Source organism: Danio aesculapii, chromosome 21 (assembly GCF_903798145.1).
Source record: "Danio aesculapii chromosome 21, fDanAes4.1, whole genome shotgun sequence".
Lineage (NCBI taxonomy): Eukaryota > Metazoa > Chordata > Actinopteri > Cypriniformes > Danionidae > Danio > Danio aesculapii.
Window position 1 is genome coordinate 1421644 of NC_079455.1, and position 20785 is coordinate 1442428.

A 20785-nucleotide genomic window follows, 5' to 3' on the forward strand; every position below is an offset into this window, starting at 1 on the left:
TGACACATTTAAATAATGAACATTATAGCCAAAGTAATGTTTTAAAAGTTAAGTATAGGGTAACATTTTTAAAATTAGTGATGGTTTTTAAGATTTTAAAGAAAATGGTCACACAATATTTTCTTAATTATTAGGTTTTAGTTAGTGAGGTACATTGTCATTCTACAAGAGCACGTAGCACGGACATTTATCCATGTATATTTAAGAGTGAATCAGGTAGAAATTCGTTTTTGTGTACGAGCTCTGCTGCTTGGAATGTTTTGCCCACGATTTTTTAAGAGATTCAATATGAGAGAGTTTTTAAAAGGGAAATTAATAAGGGGTTGTTTTATAGTTGACGTTGAGGATTTGATTGTGCTGAGTTGCTGAGCTGATGATGTTTGCATTCCATTCATAATTTGCTCGTTATTTTTAAATAATATCGAGGACCACAATGGAAATAAGCCTGTGGCTTTTTTGTGAACTTTATCCTCGACAGTTTTTGAAATAATCTTTAAATTGGTCTACCTGGACTTGTTTGTATATTTTTATTAGAATTGTCAAATAAAATCAATCTATTAATCAAACTCAAAGCTAATTGAGAGTTAATTCTACTAATTTGAAAAGAGTTTTAAACTCAAGGTAATGAGTTAATTAAATACCTCATTCCTGCAACTTAAATGGATTAAGTTCACAGTACTCATAAAGATTAGGTTTTTTAACTCAAATGGTGTTTAGCAATCGGTTTACTCAAACAGTTTGAGTTGCCTTAACTTATTGGGTTTTACAGAACTCAGTTGGTTTGAGTTCTCTTCATTTATTGGGTTTTACTGTGCTCAAATTGCTTCGTTTACTCAAATGGAGTAAGTTCACAGTACTCATTAGGATTAGTTTTTGAACTTAAATGGTTTGTTGCAATCGGTTTCCTCAAATGATTTGAGTTATCTTAACTTTTTGGGTTTTACAGTGTATGTGACTAATTGTGCGACCCCCTTAATAATGAGAAGGTACATCTCAAGAGGTTTATCCTAATGAATAAGTGAAAATGATGAGATTTTAGAGAAAGAAACCTTGATGTACGTTAAAAAAAAAAGCAACTTTAAGCAAAACAGCCACAAACGTACACAATCCTGAGTCTCTTCATAAGAACTGCAGTATGTTAATAGGATTCCAGTCGATTCAAAGCGATGGAGCTCGCTGGGTGGGGAAGGAAGGTTATGCAGTTACACTACACATTTACCACTTTAAAATCTATTTGATTCTCATTCACCACGCTCCACAGTAGTTTATGATCGGCGGATGCAGCGCTCCGGGCCAAAACAGCTGCAAAAAAACCCCCATGTTTCAATTAACAACTCATTTATGGAATTAAAAGATTAAAGAGCACTGCTGGCATTCTGTGTTTCTCAAACTCTAAAGCAAACATTCCCTTTTCCCGCCAGGACACGGGAACAGTCACAGTAGTGAAAATGGGCTTTTCAGAGCCAGAGGGGAAACTATTTGATTTAAGTGGTGGAAAAGCTTTTCTCAGCTGAGGTGAGACTTATTTATTTTGCATGCGAGGAAGTCGATTGGAATAAACTGAAGTAATAACAGCCAAACTGTAGCACAAGATGCTTTAGTGTGAAAACCTGTATATGATCTCTCCAACAAGGTGCTTTTTTATGCATTGGATGTACCTAAAAAAATCTGAAATTACTAGATTTTTCTATTGACCATGGCTTTTTTTTATATTGTAGCATTTATTTTCAAGCAATGCTATAATTTAAAAACTGTACTATAGAATAGAGTAATAATCTGTAACCTGGTTAACAGCAAGTTCCCTTAATATAACCATAAATTGACTTCCTTATGACTCCTGCATGACACTGCGTATTGTAGCATTTATTTTGAAGCAATACTGTAATTCCAACTGTACAGGGAAAAAAGCTACAGTAAAAATCTGTAACCTGGCTAACAGTAATTTTCCTTAATATAAACGGCGAATAACCGTAAACTGACTTTGTCATAATTCCCTGCATGACACTGCGTTTTTTGACATTATTATGCTGCTTTTATGTATTGGGTGTACCTACATTTTCTATTGACCATGACTTTTTGGGTATTGTAGCATTTATTCTGAAGCAATACTGTAATTTCAACAGTACTGTAAAATGCTACAGTAAAAGTCTGTAACCTGGTTAACAGTAAGTTCCCTTAAAAGATACAGTAAACAACCTTAAATTTCCATACATTGCATACTTTCTCAATATTCCATGCATGACACTACACTTTTTTTTTTACCTTTTTGTTGACATTCTTATAGTGTTTTTTATATATTGAATCTACCTTAAGAAAAATAAAATAAAATAAATAAATCTGAAATAACTCGATTTTCTTTTGACCATGGCTTTTTGGATACTATAGCATTTATTTTGAATCTCAACGTTACTGTAAAATGTTACAGTAATAATCTGTAACCTGGTTAAAACTAAGTTCCCTTAAATAACCATTAATTGACATATAATTCTCTGCATGAAACTGCACTTTTTATGGCTTTTTGTTGACATTATTATGATGCTTTTTTGTATTGGATGTACCTTCAGAAAAAAAATAAAAAACTTAAATGACTACATATTGACCATGGTTTTTAGGTATTGTAGCTTTTATTTTGAAGCAATACAGTAAATAACCATACATTCACTTACTCATAACTCCTGCATGACACTGCACTTTTTTTTGCCTTTTTGTTGACATTATTATGGTGCTTTTTATATATTGAATGTACCTTCAGAAAAAAACAAATCTGAAATGACTACATTTTCTATTGACCATGGCTTTTTGATATTGTAGCATTTATTTTGAAGCAATACTGTAATTTAAATAGTACTGTAAAATTAAAAATATCCACTGTCTAAGCAAAGTCAGACTTTACTGTCCTAATTAAATAATTAAAAATCAAGGCATGATCATATTTTATTTTGCCTTCATATAAGCCACTTCTGATACCAAATGATCAACTAGAAGTCAAGTTATTATTCAACCCAGGCTCAGTCTGAGAACGTAGTCCCGTGGACGTTTCTATACTATATACTATACTATCCTCTCCTATCCTATCCTATCCTATCCTACCCTATCCTATCCTATCCTATCCTATCCTATCCTATCCTATCCTATCCTATCCTATCCTATCCTATCCTATCCTATACTATACAAATAAACTTGAATTAAATTGAATATTCCATTAAAAAGACTAAAGAGAATGCAGAAAGTTCTGCGTGATCTTGTCTTCTTTTAATTCCAAGTGAACGTCCTTCACAGCAGCACATACTGCAGTGAATACCTGCTCTTTATAAACTTTACAAAGTGCAAATAGAGTACACATTGATCTGGATATCAAATGACTTTGATCAGTGTGTGGTTTTTGCTCATATATATTCAGTCAGTCTCTGTACCCATCTAACTTACTCAACAGATCAATACTGAATGTTTACAGATCACTCATATAGCAACTCCCAGTGTGTCATAATAGTGTATGTAATATATGCAGCACTGCTAGCCTTGAAAAGAGATTTAGTTTGCGTCATGCTTTAATAAAAGAGAGAAACATGAACAGAATATTTGTCGTTTTTATTGTTCGGTCTTTCTCACCTTGGCCCTCTGCAATATCTCTACATAGCTCACTGCATGCCTTTTGTTTCAGATCAAACATGTCAACGCTGGAATGGAGAATAAATTCCTGCATTGTTTCTCTATAGCTGCATGAAGCACAGATGGAGCAAAAAACACAATGTTTAATAACACAGCAACAGTATTTATTTATTTATTTATTTATTTATTTATTTATTTATTTATTTATTTATTTATTTATTTATTTATTATTATTTTTTTTTTAACTTTGTGGCATTTTATCATAATATAGTAGTAGTTATAATAATAATAATAATAATTATTATTATTATTATTATTATTATTATTATTATTATTCATTCATTTTCTTTTCGGGTTAGTCCCTTTATTAATCTGGGGTCGCCACAGCGGAATGAACCGCCAACTTATCCAGCATTTGTTATTGTCATTCACACACATACACTACGGACAATTTTAGCTAACCCAATTCACCTATAGACTGTGAGGGAAACCGGAGCACCCGGAGAAAACCCCACGCCAACACGGGCAGAACATTCAAACTCCACACCGAAATGCCAACTGACCCAGCCAGGGCTCGAATCAGCGACCTTCTTGCTGTGAGGTGATTGTGCTACCCACTGCGCCTCCGTGCTGCCATTATTATTATTATTATTATTATTATTATTATTATTATTATTATTATTGTTATTATTATTATTATTATTATTATTATTATTATTATTATTATTATTATTGTTGTTGCTGTTGATGCTTTTATTTTATTTTAATATAATTTTTTATTTTACAAAACAAATTGTTACAAAATATGTTCTTAAAGTCATTATTTATTGTTTTGTGAGATTTTATAACAATATAGTTTATTATTATTATTATTATTTATTATTATTATTATTATTTTATTCTTTTCTATTTTATTTTCTTGTATTTTATTATTTATATTTTTCTGGCATATAAAATATACTCCTGGATTGTTTCTCTATATCTGCATGGAAAAAAAATATTATATAAATTATTTAAATATATTGTTAATACTTTTAACCTTTGTGCACAGTTCAAATTGACTACCCTTTTGTTATATTTGGGATGAAAACATCCACTGAATTAAACTGCTGTAAAACGTTTTCTTGTAGAATAATAATAATAATAATAATAATAATAATAATAGTTGTTGTTGTTGCTTATATCTTGTTTTATTTTAATTTTTTATTTTACGATTTGAAGAAAAATAGATTCCTGCATTGTTTCTCGATATCAGATAAAGAAAAAACCCATATTAAATACTTTTAATATATTTAATTTAAACATTATATATATATATATATATATATATATATATATATATATATATATATATATATATATATATATAAACATTTAATACATTAATAACATAGCAGTATTTTTTATTTAATTATTCATTTATTTATTCATTATCACAATATTTTGTTATTATTATTATTATTATTATTATTATTATTATTATTAGTATTATTATTATTATTATTAATATTGCTGCTGCTGTTTATTTTATTTCAATTTAAACCACAACAGTAAAACTCAAGATGTAATACTTTTAATACATTTAATTTTATCTAAAAAACAATAATAATTTCACAATTAATACCATAAGAACAATTTTAAAAAGTCATGTTTTTATTTTGAGACAATTTCTCACAATATAGCATTTTATTATTATTATTATTATTATTATTATTATTATTATTATTATTATTATTATTATTATTATTATTATTGTTATTATTCTTAATTATTATTATTATTGTTTGTATTTTATTTTATTTCTAAATATTTTATTTCATTTTAAACACAACAGTAAAACTTGAGTCTGAATTCTGAACTCATCTAAACTGAACAGCAGTATTTTTTTTTCTTGTTTTTTTTCTACAGCCTGACCCTGGACTAACTTTTCTTAAAGGCATGAAAACACATTGCAGGAATAAAAAAAAAGAAAAGAAAAAAAAGAAGAAAAAATAATCAGTTGATGCTGACTTGTGTTGACAGTCAAAATGAGTTGACACTCGACAACACTATCACGGCAAAGAGCCCCAAACAGACCTGCAGCAGTGATGGTGCAATAAACCACCATTAATAATTGAGCGTTTTCCTCATACTGTAACCCAGCACAAAAGACACAAATGAGCACAAGACAGGACAGTTTAAAAGGAAAACTTTTTTCCTCCCTCCAAACTACAACATTAGCAAGTGCTAGACGCTAAGATGTTATGACAATGTTTTTATTTATTTATTTATCTATTATTATTTTCATTTTACAATGTGGTGACAAAACGGAAAGGCTGGAAATCACTTTAATACTCAAAATGACCTTTTATACAAGCTAACATGCAGAAGTTAAACAATGGACTATACGATTGAGCACTTAAATGAAATGAGTTAATTTGACTTACATTTTTAATGGAAGTTCATTGAACTTAATAGAAACGAGTCGCGTGAACTCAAAATTTGATCATATTAGACTGAACTCACACTGAATGAGTTCGCCTAACCATGCTTTGTGTCAGAATGTGAAATTATTGTTGAAAATGGAGTGTTATTGTGTATTTGTTTCACACAATTAAAATGATTTAGCTTTTGATGTTGTGTTAAGTTGAGGTTTACAGAAGTTTCTGTACAAAATTAAATGGTAAAACTCTACTAAATCAGATCCAGTTAAGTCCACAGAACTTAAAGAGTCTAAGTAAATGACACCCAACAGCATTAAAAGGAATATTTTCAATATATTAGTTAGAAATAAATACTTAATACAAAGTTACAATTCAGATTTATGAATTATGTAAAATTCAGAAGAGCGACGCAGTGGCGCAGTAGGTAGTGCTGTCGCCTCACAGCAAGAAGGTCGCTGGTTCGAGCCTCTATAATAATAATAGTAATATTAATAATAATAATAATAATAATACGGTGGCCCCGTGGGTAGCATGATCACCTCACAACAAGAAGGTCGCTGGTTAGAGTCCCAGCTCGGCCCGTTGTCGTTTCTGTGTGGAGTTTGCATGTTCTCCCTGCGTTCGCGTGGGTTTCCTCCGGGTGCTCCAGTTTCCCCCACAGTCCAAAGACAGGTGAATTGGGTAGGCTAAATTGTCCGTAGTGTATGTGTGTGTGAATGAGTGTGTGTGGATGTTTCCCAGAGATGGGTTGCGGCTGGAAGAGCATCCGCTGCGTAAAAACGTCCTGGATGATTTGGCAGTTCATTCCACTGTGGCAACCCCAGATTAATAAAGGGACTAAGTGATTATGATTATAATGATTCACCCCTCGTGTGTTTCTTTCCTTTTTCCTATATTTCCTGAATGATGTTTAACAGAGCAAGGCATTTTTCACAGTATTTCCTGAAATACAGTGGTCTCTCATCAATCGCAGGAGTTACTTTCTAAAAATAACCCACAATAGGTGAAATCTGTGAAGTAGTCCGCTTTATTTTTTACAACTATTATAGATGTTTAAGACTGTAAAACCCCTCACTACACAAGTTATCCACTTTTCTCAGACAGACAACAACATTTTCACACTTTTATCTCTTCAAACCTTCGTGGAAAAATGAGTCCAGTATTATAAAATAAAACCAAAGATCAAAACCATTTGAACTCCATGTCTTTATTGCGTAACGGCGCCCGACAGCCGCGTAACTTCTACCTTCCTTTAGAATTTCCAGAAGTCCAACTTTGTTGTGCGATAGCAAAATTTCTCTGGCCCAGATCTGGCCCACACAATCAGCTTGGCCCACATGCTGCAGTGAATTACAGAACATGACTGGGCCAAGTCTGTCTTCCAAACAAGGACCAAACATGGACCATATCTGGGCCAATTCTCAGCCAAGTACTACCAATAACTGGGTCTGAACTGGTGTGCCACGACTGCATTGAATTTGATAAACGCATGAAGCATTTCACTTTAGGCGTGCTTTTTCTCGAAGTGACCTGATTGGTAGAATTTTTTCTTTACTCAAAAATAATATAAATCTATTTTAAAAGTGGGTCATGAGACGCCAAACTTACGTGGCCCACATTTCATTTTTTAACATCTGGGCCAAATACTACTTTTGACATCTGGCCCACGTCCTACAAGACGCTGCCACTTCTGCTAAACCCAGGCCATGTTTGGCCCACATGCTGTAAGCCACTGCCGAATAAATGCCTGCTGTGCTAGCTTCAAGCCAAATCTGGGCCAGAATTCTCTGCTACCTGGGCATCTTTCTCTGTCTTTTGGGTACTACCACAGGTGCCTTTTGACGGTGCAGAATGTTTCGTCCACATTGTCGGGAGAAAACTTGCAAACATACAGTCAAACTTGAAAACATATAGCACTTCAGAGTCGCACTGCTAGCCATCGAATGACTTGAACGCATTCAGTACTGTACTGGAGACACGGCACGGAGGAGATTGATTGACAATGGTCTACAGCCAATCAAGACGTAGAACAATGTGCACTAATCAGGACGCAGAACACAATGTGCTGTATAGAAAAAAAGGCATGTCAAATTACGCTAAAATAATTAGCGAAACTGCGAGGCTGCGAAGCCTGGAGGGGAGTGGTTGGAGAGGCCAAGGCTTGACAAGTGCTGTAGCGCCGCTGGAAGAAGAAAAGGAAGACGTCACAACCTAAATCTAACCTAATATGAACGCCTTATGATATTGTGGGCATGCTGGGAAGCCTTTAAAGTGCACTGCATACTAGTGTTGTGAACAATATCTAGTCTAATATTATTTACTGTCATCATGGCAAAGAGAAAAGAAATCAGTTATTAGAGATGAGTTATTAAAACTATTATGTTTAGAAATTAGCTCTCACTTAAACAGAAATTGAGAAAAAATTATACAGGGGGGCTAATAATGCAGGAGGGCGAATAATTCTGACTTCAACTGTACGAGGCAATTATGTCTTAGCCTATAATGATCCAGAAACATCAACTTTTTTAGTCCCTTGGAGCTCTAGCTAACAACTTATCCGCAACACGCTGGACCCCCGGGCCAACACAATGAGAGTGACAAGCCTTCATTAAAGCATCCAAATGCAAATGTTATTCTTAGCCTGGGGAGAACCGAAGCCATATTAAATGAACTCATAGGAGACAGGCCTAAACTGAGCATTGGCCTCGCAGTGCTATATATCTCGTGTGCCACTACATCGGGTGCCACCTTCATTATCGCCACCATCCCTATAGACTAGCGCTAGCACAAATTGGAAAACGCCACTTAGATTTGCTGTTCTGATTAAGGCCTACAGTAGGTGTTGTGTAATTCAATGCTTGAGATGACAGACCGGAGATGAAGAAGTGATTCAATTAGTTTATGCTGAGGTTTTACAGCTTGAGTGAGTGGAAAAAAATGCATGAATGGAAATATATATATATATATATATATATATATATATATATATATATATATATATATATATATATATATATATATATATATATATATATATATATATATATATTAAGTCCAAGTCCGAATTATCAGTCCCACTGTATATTTTTATTTCTGATTAACGTTCTTTTCAGCACACTTCTAAACATACTAGTTTTAATGATTAATTTCTAATAACTGATTTATTTTATCTTTGTCATGATGACAGTAAATAATAATTGACTAGATATTCTTGAAGACACTTCTATACAGCTTAAAGGGACATTTAAAGGCTTCACTAGGTTAATTAGGTTAACTAGGCAGGTTGGGGTAATTAGGCAAGTTATTGTATAATGATGGTTTGTTCTGTAGACCAGTGTTTCCCAACCCTGTTCCTGAAGGCACACCAACGGTACACATTTTCAACCTCTCCCTAATCAAACACACCTGAATCAACCCATCAGAAGATCAGAAGAGACTCCAAAACCTGAAGTTAATGGGTCAGATAAGAGAGACATTGAAAATATGTACTGTTGGTGTGCCTCCAGGAACAGGGTTGGGAAACACTGCTGTAGACTATCGAAACAATACATATAGCTTAAAGGGGCTAATAATACTGACCTTAAATGGCTTTTAAAACATTTAAAACTGCTTTTACTTTTGCAGAAATAAAACAACTAAGCCTTTCTCCAGAAGAAAAAATATTATCAGACATACTGTGAACATTTTAAATATAAGAAACTTACTGTTGACCAGTTTATGGATTTTTACTGTAGCATTTTTATAGTTTTTTTTACCAATGAAATCTCAAAAGGGAAACAAACAATCCCACATATTATCAATTCTTGCTGTATGAATATTGTATTATATGACATTATATATACACAGCTGAAGTCAGAATTATTAGATCCCCTGTATATTTTCACGCCATTTCTTCCCTGTTTAATAGAAACACATTTCTAATCATAATAGTTTTAATAACTCATCTCGAATACCTGATATCTTTTCTCTTTGCCATGATGACATAATATTAGACTAGATATTCTTCAAGACACTAGTATTCAGCTTAAAGTGACATTTAAAGGCTTAACTAGGGTAATTAGGGTAAAGTTAGGGTAATTAGGCAAATCATTGTATAACAGTGGTTTATTCTGTAGACAATCTAAAACTAATATTGCTTAAGGGGGCTAATAATATTGACCTTAAAATGGCTTTAAAACAATTAAAAACTGCTTTTATTGTAGCCGAAATAAAACAAATAAGACTTTCTCCAGAAGAAAAAATATTATAGGAAATACTGTGAAAAATTCCTGAATCTGTTCAACATCATTTGGGAAATATTTGAAAAATAAAAATAAAAATAAAAAATAAGGGTGAGTAATTTTCAATTCTACTGTATACATGATGTTTCGCTGTCTTGACCTTCATTAGACATCAACACACCAAAAAAAAAAACCTACATATTTAAAAAAAATTCCTCAATGTGAGCCAATCACAGGGCATGATACAAATACGTAATTATGCATCATTCAAAACACCCTTTGTTTTTGACCAATGAAATCACAGACATTTCTTTACATTGCACATGATGAATTAGCGAATGCCACCGCACTGTTATTGGCTTTCCAGCAAGTGTGGTTTATTTCTAGAGGGTAAAAGGATTCATGAATATTTTGATGCCACGTACATTCTGCAGAAGTGAAATTCATGTATGTTTAATGCATCAGGCGTGTTAGTGTTAAACGCCGCCGAGTCAGCAAGAACCACTTTAATCAATTGCAAACGCATCTAACATCGATCTGAGCATATAGCGGCCTTCATTTCAGCAACAATCGCCATTCCTCAGAGAAAGCCTTCACTTTTGAACTTTATGCGGGAACCTCAAGGTTACGCTGTTCGGATGCATTAGTGGTAATATGATGATGTAGTAGCTTCTCCCTGTGGATTGATGGCCATTTATAATATTTGGTATGAGGTTAAAGTTTTGCACAGATACAACCCATTTAGCTGAGAGATACAGATGAGCTCTCTCTCTCTCTCTCTCTCTCTCTCATGGAGTCTGTGCAGGAATTGGCCTCCTCTGTCTCTGGCAGCTAAACACATTGCTCTGGACAGCTCCTGGCCAAGCTAGTCACAATTCAATTCTCAAACTCATTCATCAAGCATTTGGGGCGTTTGGGTCACAGGCTGGGCCAAGTCCCCGATGGCCCGTCCTTCCGGGGTCCTCCATTGATAAGAAGGCATTAGTCTGCCTCTTCCAGCTCATCCGAAAAGGCTGGAGAAGTCAAGCTGGATTTGTTTTCTGTATGCCATCCCGCTGTCCACCTGAATTCATTTTCTCCCCAAAGCATCGGGAGTGTAACGATTTTCACACCGGACCCAAAAACTGCAATGTGCCACCCATGGTATACACTCTCGTATCACACTGCAGCACTCCTACATCATTCCAATATATACAGTCGAGTCTGAAATGATTCATTCACCAGGGCTATGAATAATATATGCTTGACTGTATAGTCATTCATTCATTTTCCTTCAGCTTAGTCCCTTAGGGGTCAGCACAGCGGAATCAACCGCCAACTATTCCAGCATAAGTTTTATGCAGTGGATGCCCTTCCAGAGACAATCCAGTACAGGGAAACACCCATACACACTCATTCATAAACTATGAACAATTGAGCTCATCCAACTCACCTATAGCATGTCTTTGGACTGTGGGGGAAACTGGAGCACCCGGGGGAAACCCACACCAATATGGGGAGAACATGCCAACTTGACTTTATATATATATATATATATATATATATATATATATATATATATATATATATATATATATATATATAGACACTTCTATACAGCTTAAAGTGAGTTTTAAAGGCTTAACTAGGTTAATAATGTTAACTAGGCATGTTAGGGTAATTAGGCAAGTTATTGTATTTTGATGGTTTGCTCTGGAGACAGTCGGAAAAAAATTTGCTTAAAAGGGGCTAATAATTTTGAACTAAAAGTGGTTCATAAAAAAATAAAAACTGCTTTTATTCTAGCTGAAATAAAACAAATAAGACTTTCTTCAGAAGAAAAAATATTATCAGACATACTGTGAAAATTTGAAATATAAGGAAAAAATATAAGGAAACAAAGGGGGTCTAATAATTCTGACTTCAACTGCATATATATATATATATATATATATATATATATATATATATATATATATATATATATATATATATATATATATATATATATACACACACATCTCGGCTTGCATACTGTTTTTGACGTACTGTATAGTATGGAAGTCTACGAATTTGGACGCGGCCATAGTCATTGTGATATGTGAAGCGGCTTTCAGAGTGGATGCGGAAAGCACTGCGCTATGAAACTCATTCATTTTTCAATGGCTTGAGCCACACATCTGCAGTTCCTTGCTGCACTGACCAAAGCGCACGAGCAGAGGAGCGCATCAAAGTTCAAAATAGTTCGCACATTACTGCAAAAATTCAATTGGAAAAACTCAAATACTGTGTCAACATTTCTATGTAGCACTTGTTCCTGCAGCTTACAATAAAGCTACTGTGCTGTCATGGAAATGCTGGTAAAATAACACCACTCGATTGGTTTATTTGGATCTTGTGTTTTTTAAAGAGAGAGAGAGAGTGTGTGTGTGTGTGTGTGTGTGTGTGTGTGTGTGTGTGTGTGTGTGTATTTCGAGCGCTAAAATCATAATTACAAGGACTTTAATATGATGAACTGTGCAATTTACATCTGTGTACATGTACATATGCATACTGCGCACATGTGGTAATTGTTTGGATGTCGTATATACAGTGCTCAACACAATTGAGCACACCCTATGTTGAAAACAAACATTTTTATCAATTTCTCAGTGAATATAGGTCATTTATTTTGGTGCATTTGAACAAAATAGATTTATTAAATAGATTTATTTATTAAAATAATATTTTAGCCACCAAACATCTTTAGAGATAGACAGATAATACACTTAAATTCACGTGAAATATAGGGGAAACATTTCAAAGTACACATTTTTAACAAAAACATTACACATTTTTTTGTTTCTCTTGAATTTAGTTATTTTATTTAATATTTTTCCCTAACATATATATTTTGGTGTACTAATTTTGGACTGTTATCGTCAGATATTTTGTTAGATTAGCTCCAGATTAGGCTTCAGTACTGACTAATCTAATGTATATGCACAAATATAATATTGTAGAGCTTCCAATACAAAATTGATCTACATCAGAGATGTGTGAGGGGTGTACTTATTTAAGTTAAGCACTGTATGTATTTTGTATGCTTCTGACCACAGTGAGTTGCATGTTTTGAATCTCGCTTCACAATTGTGCAATGGCAATAAAGCATTTGATTAGACTTAAAAGACCACCAAGCGTTGAAGCCGTACCTCATGGTGTAGAGTAGGGTCCCATTGTCTACCAGTCGCAGAAGTTTATTGGGCGTAGTCATGTTGTGGGCTACTGACTTTTTCCCGTTGTGGAAGAAGGTATCCGGGGTCCAGATCTTGCTTGCGAGCAAGTTGTTAAGTGGAAGGACCTGCATGGGCCCGTCAAACTTCAACCTCTCGTCCCGCCAGCTCTGCCGGAAGAACACATCAATCGTGTACTCCTAAAGGAGAAGGAAAAAAAGAGTCAAGACTCTCTCTGACAGCCCTTTTAAAACTTCACTTCACCCCCCAAGTTTCCCCATTGCTCTATCTAATGTCCTCTTAGCGGAAAAAGCCTGTGTGAAGCTCTTCTCCAGTCTCAGCAAATGACTCAAGAGCATGGAGGAAACAGATTCTGACTTTCGCAAAGACTTCACATTTAACAGATTGTCCTGTTTGGCTAGGCTTGATTGGTTGAGATGCTTTTCAGTTGCACACTTCAATAATTCATTGCACTTTAAGGAGAGATGCAGCCTTGTCGGTGTGAGATCCTTAAGGCTCCTTCAAAAGTTCAAACTCGAATGATTGCGTTTTCACAGCTGTCGCTGGAGGGAAGAAACAAGCTTTTTTCTTCTTTTTTTTTCCAAGAGTTATCTCTCTGACCATATTGCCAACATGGCACAGGGGACACTGTCCTCGGTGAACCTTTGCTTAGATGGGAGTAGAAACCGTCCAAAATCCATAGCATCTTTTCTACTGATGAATATCGCTCATGTTTTAAAACATCCATTATTGATGATGCAATCCTCTGCAGGTTCTCTATGGGAACAAACATCAAAAGAAATCTTATCTGCTTATGTTTGCTTTTAATAAGTCATCAGATGAGGCAGGGAGGAAAATTGTGGGAAAAAAATACATTCTCCATGAGTTAACAATGAACGCACAAATTATATAAACATATCTATATCTATCTATCTATCTATCTATCTATATATATATATATATATATATATATATATATATATATATATATATATATATACACACACACACACACACACACACACACACACACACACACACACACACACACACACACACATATATCAGTGTCCTGTGAAGCGCCATCCACACTGGATGCGGAAATTTCATTCATTTCAATAGACAGCGAAAAAGTATTACAATTATTTTTTTTTTTGAGTAAGATGCTAATGGTCTTATATGATTCAATGATTTATGCTAAGCTAAGCTAAATGTGCTTCCACTAGACCCTGAAACCCTGAAATCGGCTAAATAAACTCAACTGTTTAACTCCAGGGGAGCTGTAAAAACCACAAAAAGTGGAGTGTTCCAGTAAAGCACCACATTTAATATTATTTAAGAAAAGTATCGAACATTTACGGTTTTCATCTGAAAGATGAAAACGGCGAAAAATATGAGCTGAAAAAAAAAAACGGAAATCGTCAATGTGTCCTGTGAAGCGGCTTCCAGACTGGATGCGGAAAGCACTGCGCTATGAAACTTATTCATTTCATTCAATGGCTTGAGAAACATTTTGAAACTTTTTAAAAACATTTTTGGGTAAGATGCTAATGGTCTAATCCGATTCAGTGACTTATGCTAAGCTAAGCTAAAAGTGCTCCCACTATAGCCTGAAATTAGCTTAATTGGCTGAATAAACTCAACTGTTTAACTCTAGGGGAGCTGTAAAATCCACAAAAAGTGGAGTGTTCCTGTAAAGCACCAAATTTAATATTATTAAAGAAAAGTATCGAACATTTTCGGTTTTCATCTGAAAGATGAAAATGGCCAAAAATATAAGCTGAAAAAAAAAAAAAAAACGGAAATCGTCAATGTGTCATGTGAAGTGGCTTCCAGACAGGAAGTACTGCGTTATGAAAGTCATTCATTCCAGTGGCTTGAGGAAATTTTTTTCACTTTTTAATTATTTATTCATTTTATCTTTGTGTATGATGCTAATGGTCTAATATGATTCAATGATTTATGCTAAGCTGTGTTAAAAGTGCTCCCTCTAGACCCTGAAATTGGCTGAATTGGCTGAATAAACTCAACTCTTTAACAGTAGGGAAGATGTAAAGTACAAAAAAGTGTTCCTTTTCCTGTTAAAAATATTGAACATTTTCGATTTTCAAGCAAAATAGAAGCACGGGCAAAAATATGTGCTGAAAAACAAACGATATCATCAATGTGTCCTGTGAAGCGGCTTCCAGAATGGATGCGGAAAGCACTGCGCTATGAAACTTATTCATTTCATTCAATGGCTTGAGAAACGTTTTGAAACTTTTTAAAAACGTTTTTGGGTAAGATGCTAATGGTCTAATCCGATTCAGTGACTTATGCTAAGCTAAGCTAAAAGTGTCCCACTATAGCCTGAAATTAGCTAATTGGCTGAATAAACTCAACTGTTTAACTCTAGGGGAGCTGTAAAATACAAAAAAAAAATGTGTTCCTGTTCCTGTCATTAGAGAAAAGTATCAAACATTTTTAGTTTTCATCTGAAACAGAAAAATGGACGAAAATATGAGCTGAAAAAAACAGATATCATTAATATGTCCTGTGAAGCGGCTTTCAGGCTGGACGCGGAAAGCACTGCGCTATGAAACTCATTCATTTCAATGGCTTTTGAAATGAAAAATATTGAAACTTTTAAACATTTTGTTTTAAGTGAGATGCTAGTCTAATACAATTCAATGATTCTATGCTAAGCTAAGCTAAAAGTGCTCCCTTTAGATCCTGAAATTGCCAGAATTGGCTAAATAAACTCAACAGTTTAACTCTAGGGGAGCTGTAAAACCAAAAACCTGAAAAAAACAGCTTCAAAGTGTCCTGTGATTTTTAAGATGCTAATGGTCTAATCCGATTCAATGATTTATGCTAAGCTAAGCTAAAAGGACTCCCACTAGATCCAGAGATTGGCTGAATAGTTAAAAAAATGGTAAACGCAACTGTTTAATTCTAAGGGAGCTGTAAAAATAAAAGAATAAAAAGGTGGAGTGTTCCTGTAAAGCACCACATTAATCATTGAGCAGGAACAGTACCTGAATATTGCAACAGAATATACAACAGCAAACAACTACTGTGCGCGTCTCTCTTTTTGTTTTATGTTTTTTTGCATTGCAACCCGACAACTATAAGGTTTTTGTCACGCTTCACAGCACCCAATTTGCCGGAAAGATATTCAGAAGGCAACAGACGGAAATCTATGTAGCCTAGTCAATCAGAAATGTCAAGATGCTCCAGCACAAAAGGCGGAAACCAAGTCAGATAAAGCCACTCATTACAAGTGCCTTGGAGTTTTTCAGCAGAAGGTTTTCCACGATGGCAGGAGATCATACTGACTGATGCTCAGTGAATGACAGGATCCGGGTTGAGTTTGCAGCACTGAAACGTGTTTGCTCCTCAAGTGCATGTCTATGCACATCATTTATTTAGTGAGCTCCAGACTTCAAGCTCAAGTTGTTTTCAGATTAAAATTCTGCAAGCACTTTCAGCTAGAATAAAAGCAGTTTTTAATATTTTGAAGCCATTTTAAGGTCAATATTATTAGCCCCCTTTTTAATATTTGTTTTGGATTGTCTACAGAACAAACCACTGTTATACAATGACTTGCCTAATTACCCTAACTTTAACCTAGTTAAGCCTTTAAATGTCACTTTAAGCTGAATACTAGTATCTTGAAAAAATATCTAGTCAAATATGTGCTGTCATCATGGCGGAGATAAAAAAAAGATATCAGGAATTACTGTTGATCTATTACGTTTAGAAATGTGTTGAAGACTTCAACAAGCAAAAAGAATAGCATTTAATAATACGAAGCAATCTGAAAATGCATCGTGTGTAGTGTTGTTTTTCGTCACTATGACAGGCTGGGACACACATTCGACAAGACCCTGCAACGTAGAGCTGCTTATCAGCAAAAGCGGGATTGGAGCTGGAGCGGAGCGATTACCAAGAGAAAAAAAACACACACTCAGTCTCTGCACTCCAGCACATTCACATTCTCTGAGTTAAGGCTAATTTAATCATCTTCTGTCTTTCCATCTCCAAAATTAACACCTCTACAAATGATTAATGTACTTAAAGACTTCTTAAATGCTGTTTAAGGTATTTAAGACATTTTTTACAGCCCTAAAATGTTAATGAATTAAAGATACTTGCCAAACTGCTTAACAGCCCTTTTGAAGGAGTGTTTCAGCTTGGAATTTTCTTTAAAATGCTCAGCTGGAGGTACTATATGGGTATCCCTACTGCTATTTTGATGCTCCACTTTGCACATTGTGTTGTCAACATATTCTCATTAGAACCCAACTCATTGGAAATATAAGAGTCACAGAGAGTCAGTACTTCAGTTTAACGTCTCATCCGAAAGATAGTGCTCACTGGGCAGTATAGAGTCCCCATCAATATACTGAGGCATTAGGACCCACACAGGTCGCAGGTTGAGCGCCCCCTGCTGGTCACTAACACCACTTCCAGCAGCAACCTAGTGGTCTCCCATCCGGATACTGACCAATATTAACACCTTTAAATCATTAATATAATTAAAGACTTTTAAATGCTGTTTAAGACTATTTTTACAGCCTTAAATGTTAATGAATTCAAAATATTGCCTTATTTAACAGCCCTGTTGAAGGAGTGTTTCAGCCTGGAATTTTCTTTAAAATGCTGAGCTGGAGGTACTTTATCGGTATCCCTACTGCTATTTTGATGCTCCACTTTGCACATTGTGTTGTCAACATATTCTCATTAGAACCCAACTCATTGGAAATATAAGAGTCACAGAGAGTCAGTACTTCAGTTTAACGTCTCATCCGAAAGATGGGAAGTATAGAGTCCCCATCTATATACTGAGGCATTAGGACCCACACAGGTCGCAGGTTGAGCGCCCCCTGCTGGTCTCACTAACACCACTTCCAGCAGCAACCTAGTGTTCTCCCATCCGGATACTGACCAAAATTAACACCTTTAAATCATTAATATAATTAAAGACTTTTAAATGCTGTTTAAGACTTTTTTTACAGCCTTAAATGTTAATGAATTCAAGATATTGCCTTATTTAACAGCCCTGTTGAAGGAGTGTTTCAGCCTGGGATTTTCTTTAAAATGCTGAGTCACATTGCAACAACATGTTAACATATTCTCATTAGAACCCACATTATACACATGGTACATTTCCATTAGGATAATATTAAAGTAAAAATACTGTAACATTTATTCAGACAATTTTTCAAAAGGTAAAGTTATATTATTACCAACAATTGGCGGATTTCTGATGTGCGTGTCTCCAGTAAAATAATTCCAGTTAACACTGTGTGAAAGGAACTGTTGTATAAAGTCTGAATGCACTAAATTATTATCACAGAAAATTATTAACATTTTCGGTTTTCATTCGAAAGTGAAAAATATGAGCTGAAAAAACAAATATCGTGACTGCGCCATGTGAAAAGGCTTTCAGACTGGACTCGGAAAGCACTGCGCTATGAAACTCATTCTTTACAACGGCTTTGAAAAAATTATTGAAACTTTTTAAAAACATTTAAGGGGTAAGATGCTAATGGTCTAATCTGATTTAAGAATTTTTGCTAATCTAAGCTAAATGTGTTCCCGTTAGACCGAGAGATTGGCTGAATGGATTAAAAATACAACAACATATTTTCATGAGAACCCAGGCTCAATGGATACATGTGTCCAGGGCTACGTTTTTTCGTGAACTGTGCAATATGTTGCATTGCCAATGCTTGTCCGCAGTTTTTGTTGGCAAATTCACCAGGATTTTCAACCACGCACGTTCAAAGTCCCTTAAATCCCCTTTCTTCCCCATTCTGATGCTCGCTTTGAACTGCAGCAGATCGTGTAGACCAGTGTTTCCCAACCCTGTTCCTGGAGGCACACCAACAGTACATATTTTGGATGTCTCCCGTTTCCTACCCATTAACTTCAGGTGTTGGAGTCTCTTCTGATGTTATGATGACTTGATTCAGGTGTGTTTGATTAGGGAGAGGTTGAAAATGTGGACTGTTGGTGTGCCTTCAGGAACAGGGTTGGGAAACACTGGTCTAGACCATGTCTACATGCCTAAATGCATTGAGTTGCTGCCATGTGATTGGCTGATTAGAAATTTGAGTTAACGAGCGGTCGGACAGGTGTACCTAATAAAGTGGCCAATGGGTTTATATCTTAAATAATACAACGACACAAATCAAAAATGACATTGATAAATGGTGTGCTACACCATTCTGCTCCCTTTTCACTCCTAATTTGCATATGCTTTTTAATAAAACAAATAGTAGTTTATACTGAGTACCTGATGTTCCCTAGGGGTAGATGTTAACTTGAGAGTCAGCACTAACATGGTTTCCAGAGCATGGTTTCATCAAGTTATAAATAAATCCAGCGCTGCTGCTTCAAGGCAGACTGCAACGGGACAACAAGCAGAAGTTTGCTGTTAATGAGAATGACTGTGACAAGGTGATGGAGAAGAGAATCTGTCGCTTTGAAATATGATCAGACAAGCACTGATGTTTCTACAGTACAACCCAGACAGGCTCATTGGCTTGAAGCTTTTCATAACAATGTAATGTCTTTCAGACTTTTAAAGATTTTGTTGACCTTCCATATACAAACCCAAATTTGTATGGAAATACTGTCTGGAAGTCTGGAAAACGCAATAATAAAAAAAAGAAAGTAGTGATTTCCAAATTTTCTTTGACTTGTATTTCATTGCAGACAATATGAATACAAAATATGTCATGTTTTGTCTGGTCACCTTTATTTTATTTGTAAATAGAGTGGAGGAACTATGATGTCAATTTGTATGCAAAAACCCGGAAGCGAGTTAGCATTTTAGCAGTTCTGGTTCCCTCGTCCCAAAGTCAATGGGTTTTTTCAATGGGATTTCAGTTAAATCGCTTAAATAAGGTTCGTGGCAAACACAACTTCAATATACTTTCACGTTTTATTCTACGACATAAAACACATCAGTAACAGCACACTCTTGAGTTTTTAAATCGGTTACGCTTATTTAAAAAGACTGTTGCTATCAAGTTGCTAAATGGGACTACAGGCAGTGTCAGAGACATTACACGTCATCGAGCTGAACTCGTCTGGAGCGCAGCTCGCTTGTGTTTTGGGCATTTGGATTTAACTGTTATTTAAGTATTTTTTATAAATAGTATATTATAGTTTGTAGTATTTTTCTAATTTGGAATTCATATTGAGTGTAGATAATGCCTTCACTTGTAAAGACTGTCAAGACAGATTAATTTGTTGATCATTTATTTTAATTAAAGATATGGGGATACAGCTTACCAGAGCAGCCTGTCTCTTTCCTGCTCTCAGTAACGCAAACGTGAATAAATATGTA

At 34.9% G+C, this 20785-nt stretch overlaps 1 protein-coding gene across 1 annotated transcript in view; it reads right to left on the minus strand.

Moving 5' to 3' along the window:
- Positions 1–20785, minus strand: part of gabra3 (gamma-aminobutyric acid type A receptor subunit alpha3) — a 301027-nt gene that overhangs the window by 117447 nt on the left and 162795 nt on the right. The window contains exon 5 of the mRNA XM_056446783.1: positions 13423–13643. Coding sequence (XP_056302758.1) covers positions 13423–13643 — 221 coding nt within the window. The remainder of the gene's footprint in view (positions 1–13422; positions 13644–20785) is intronic.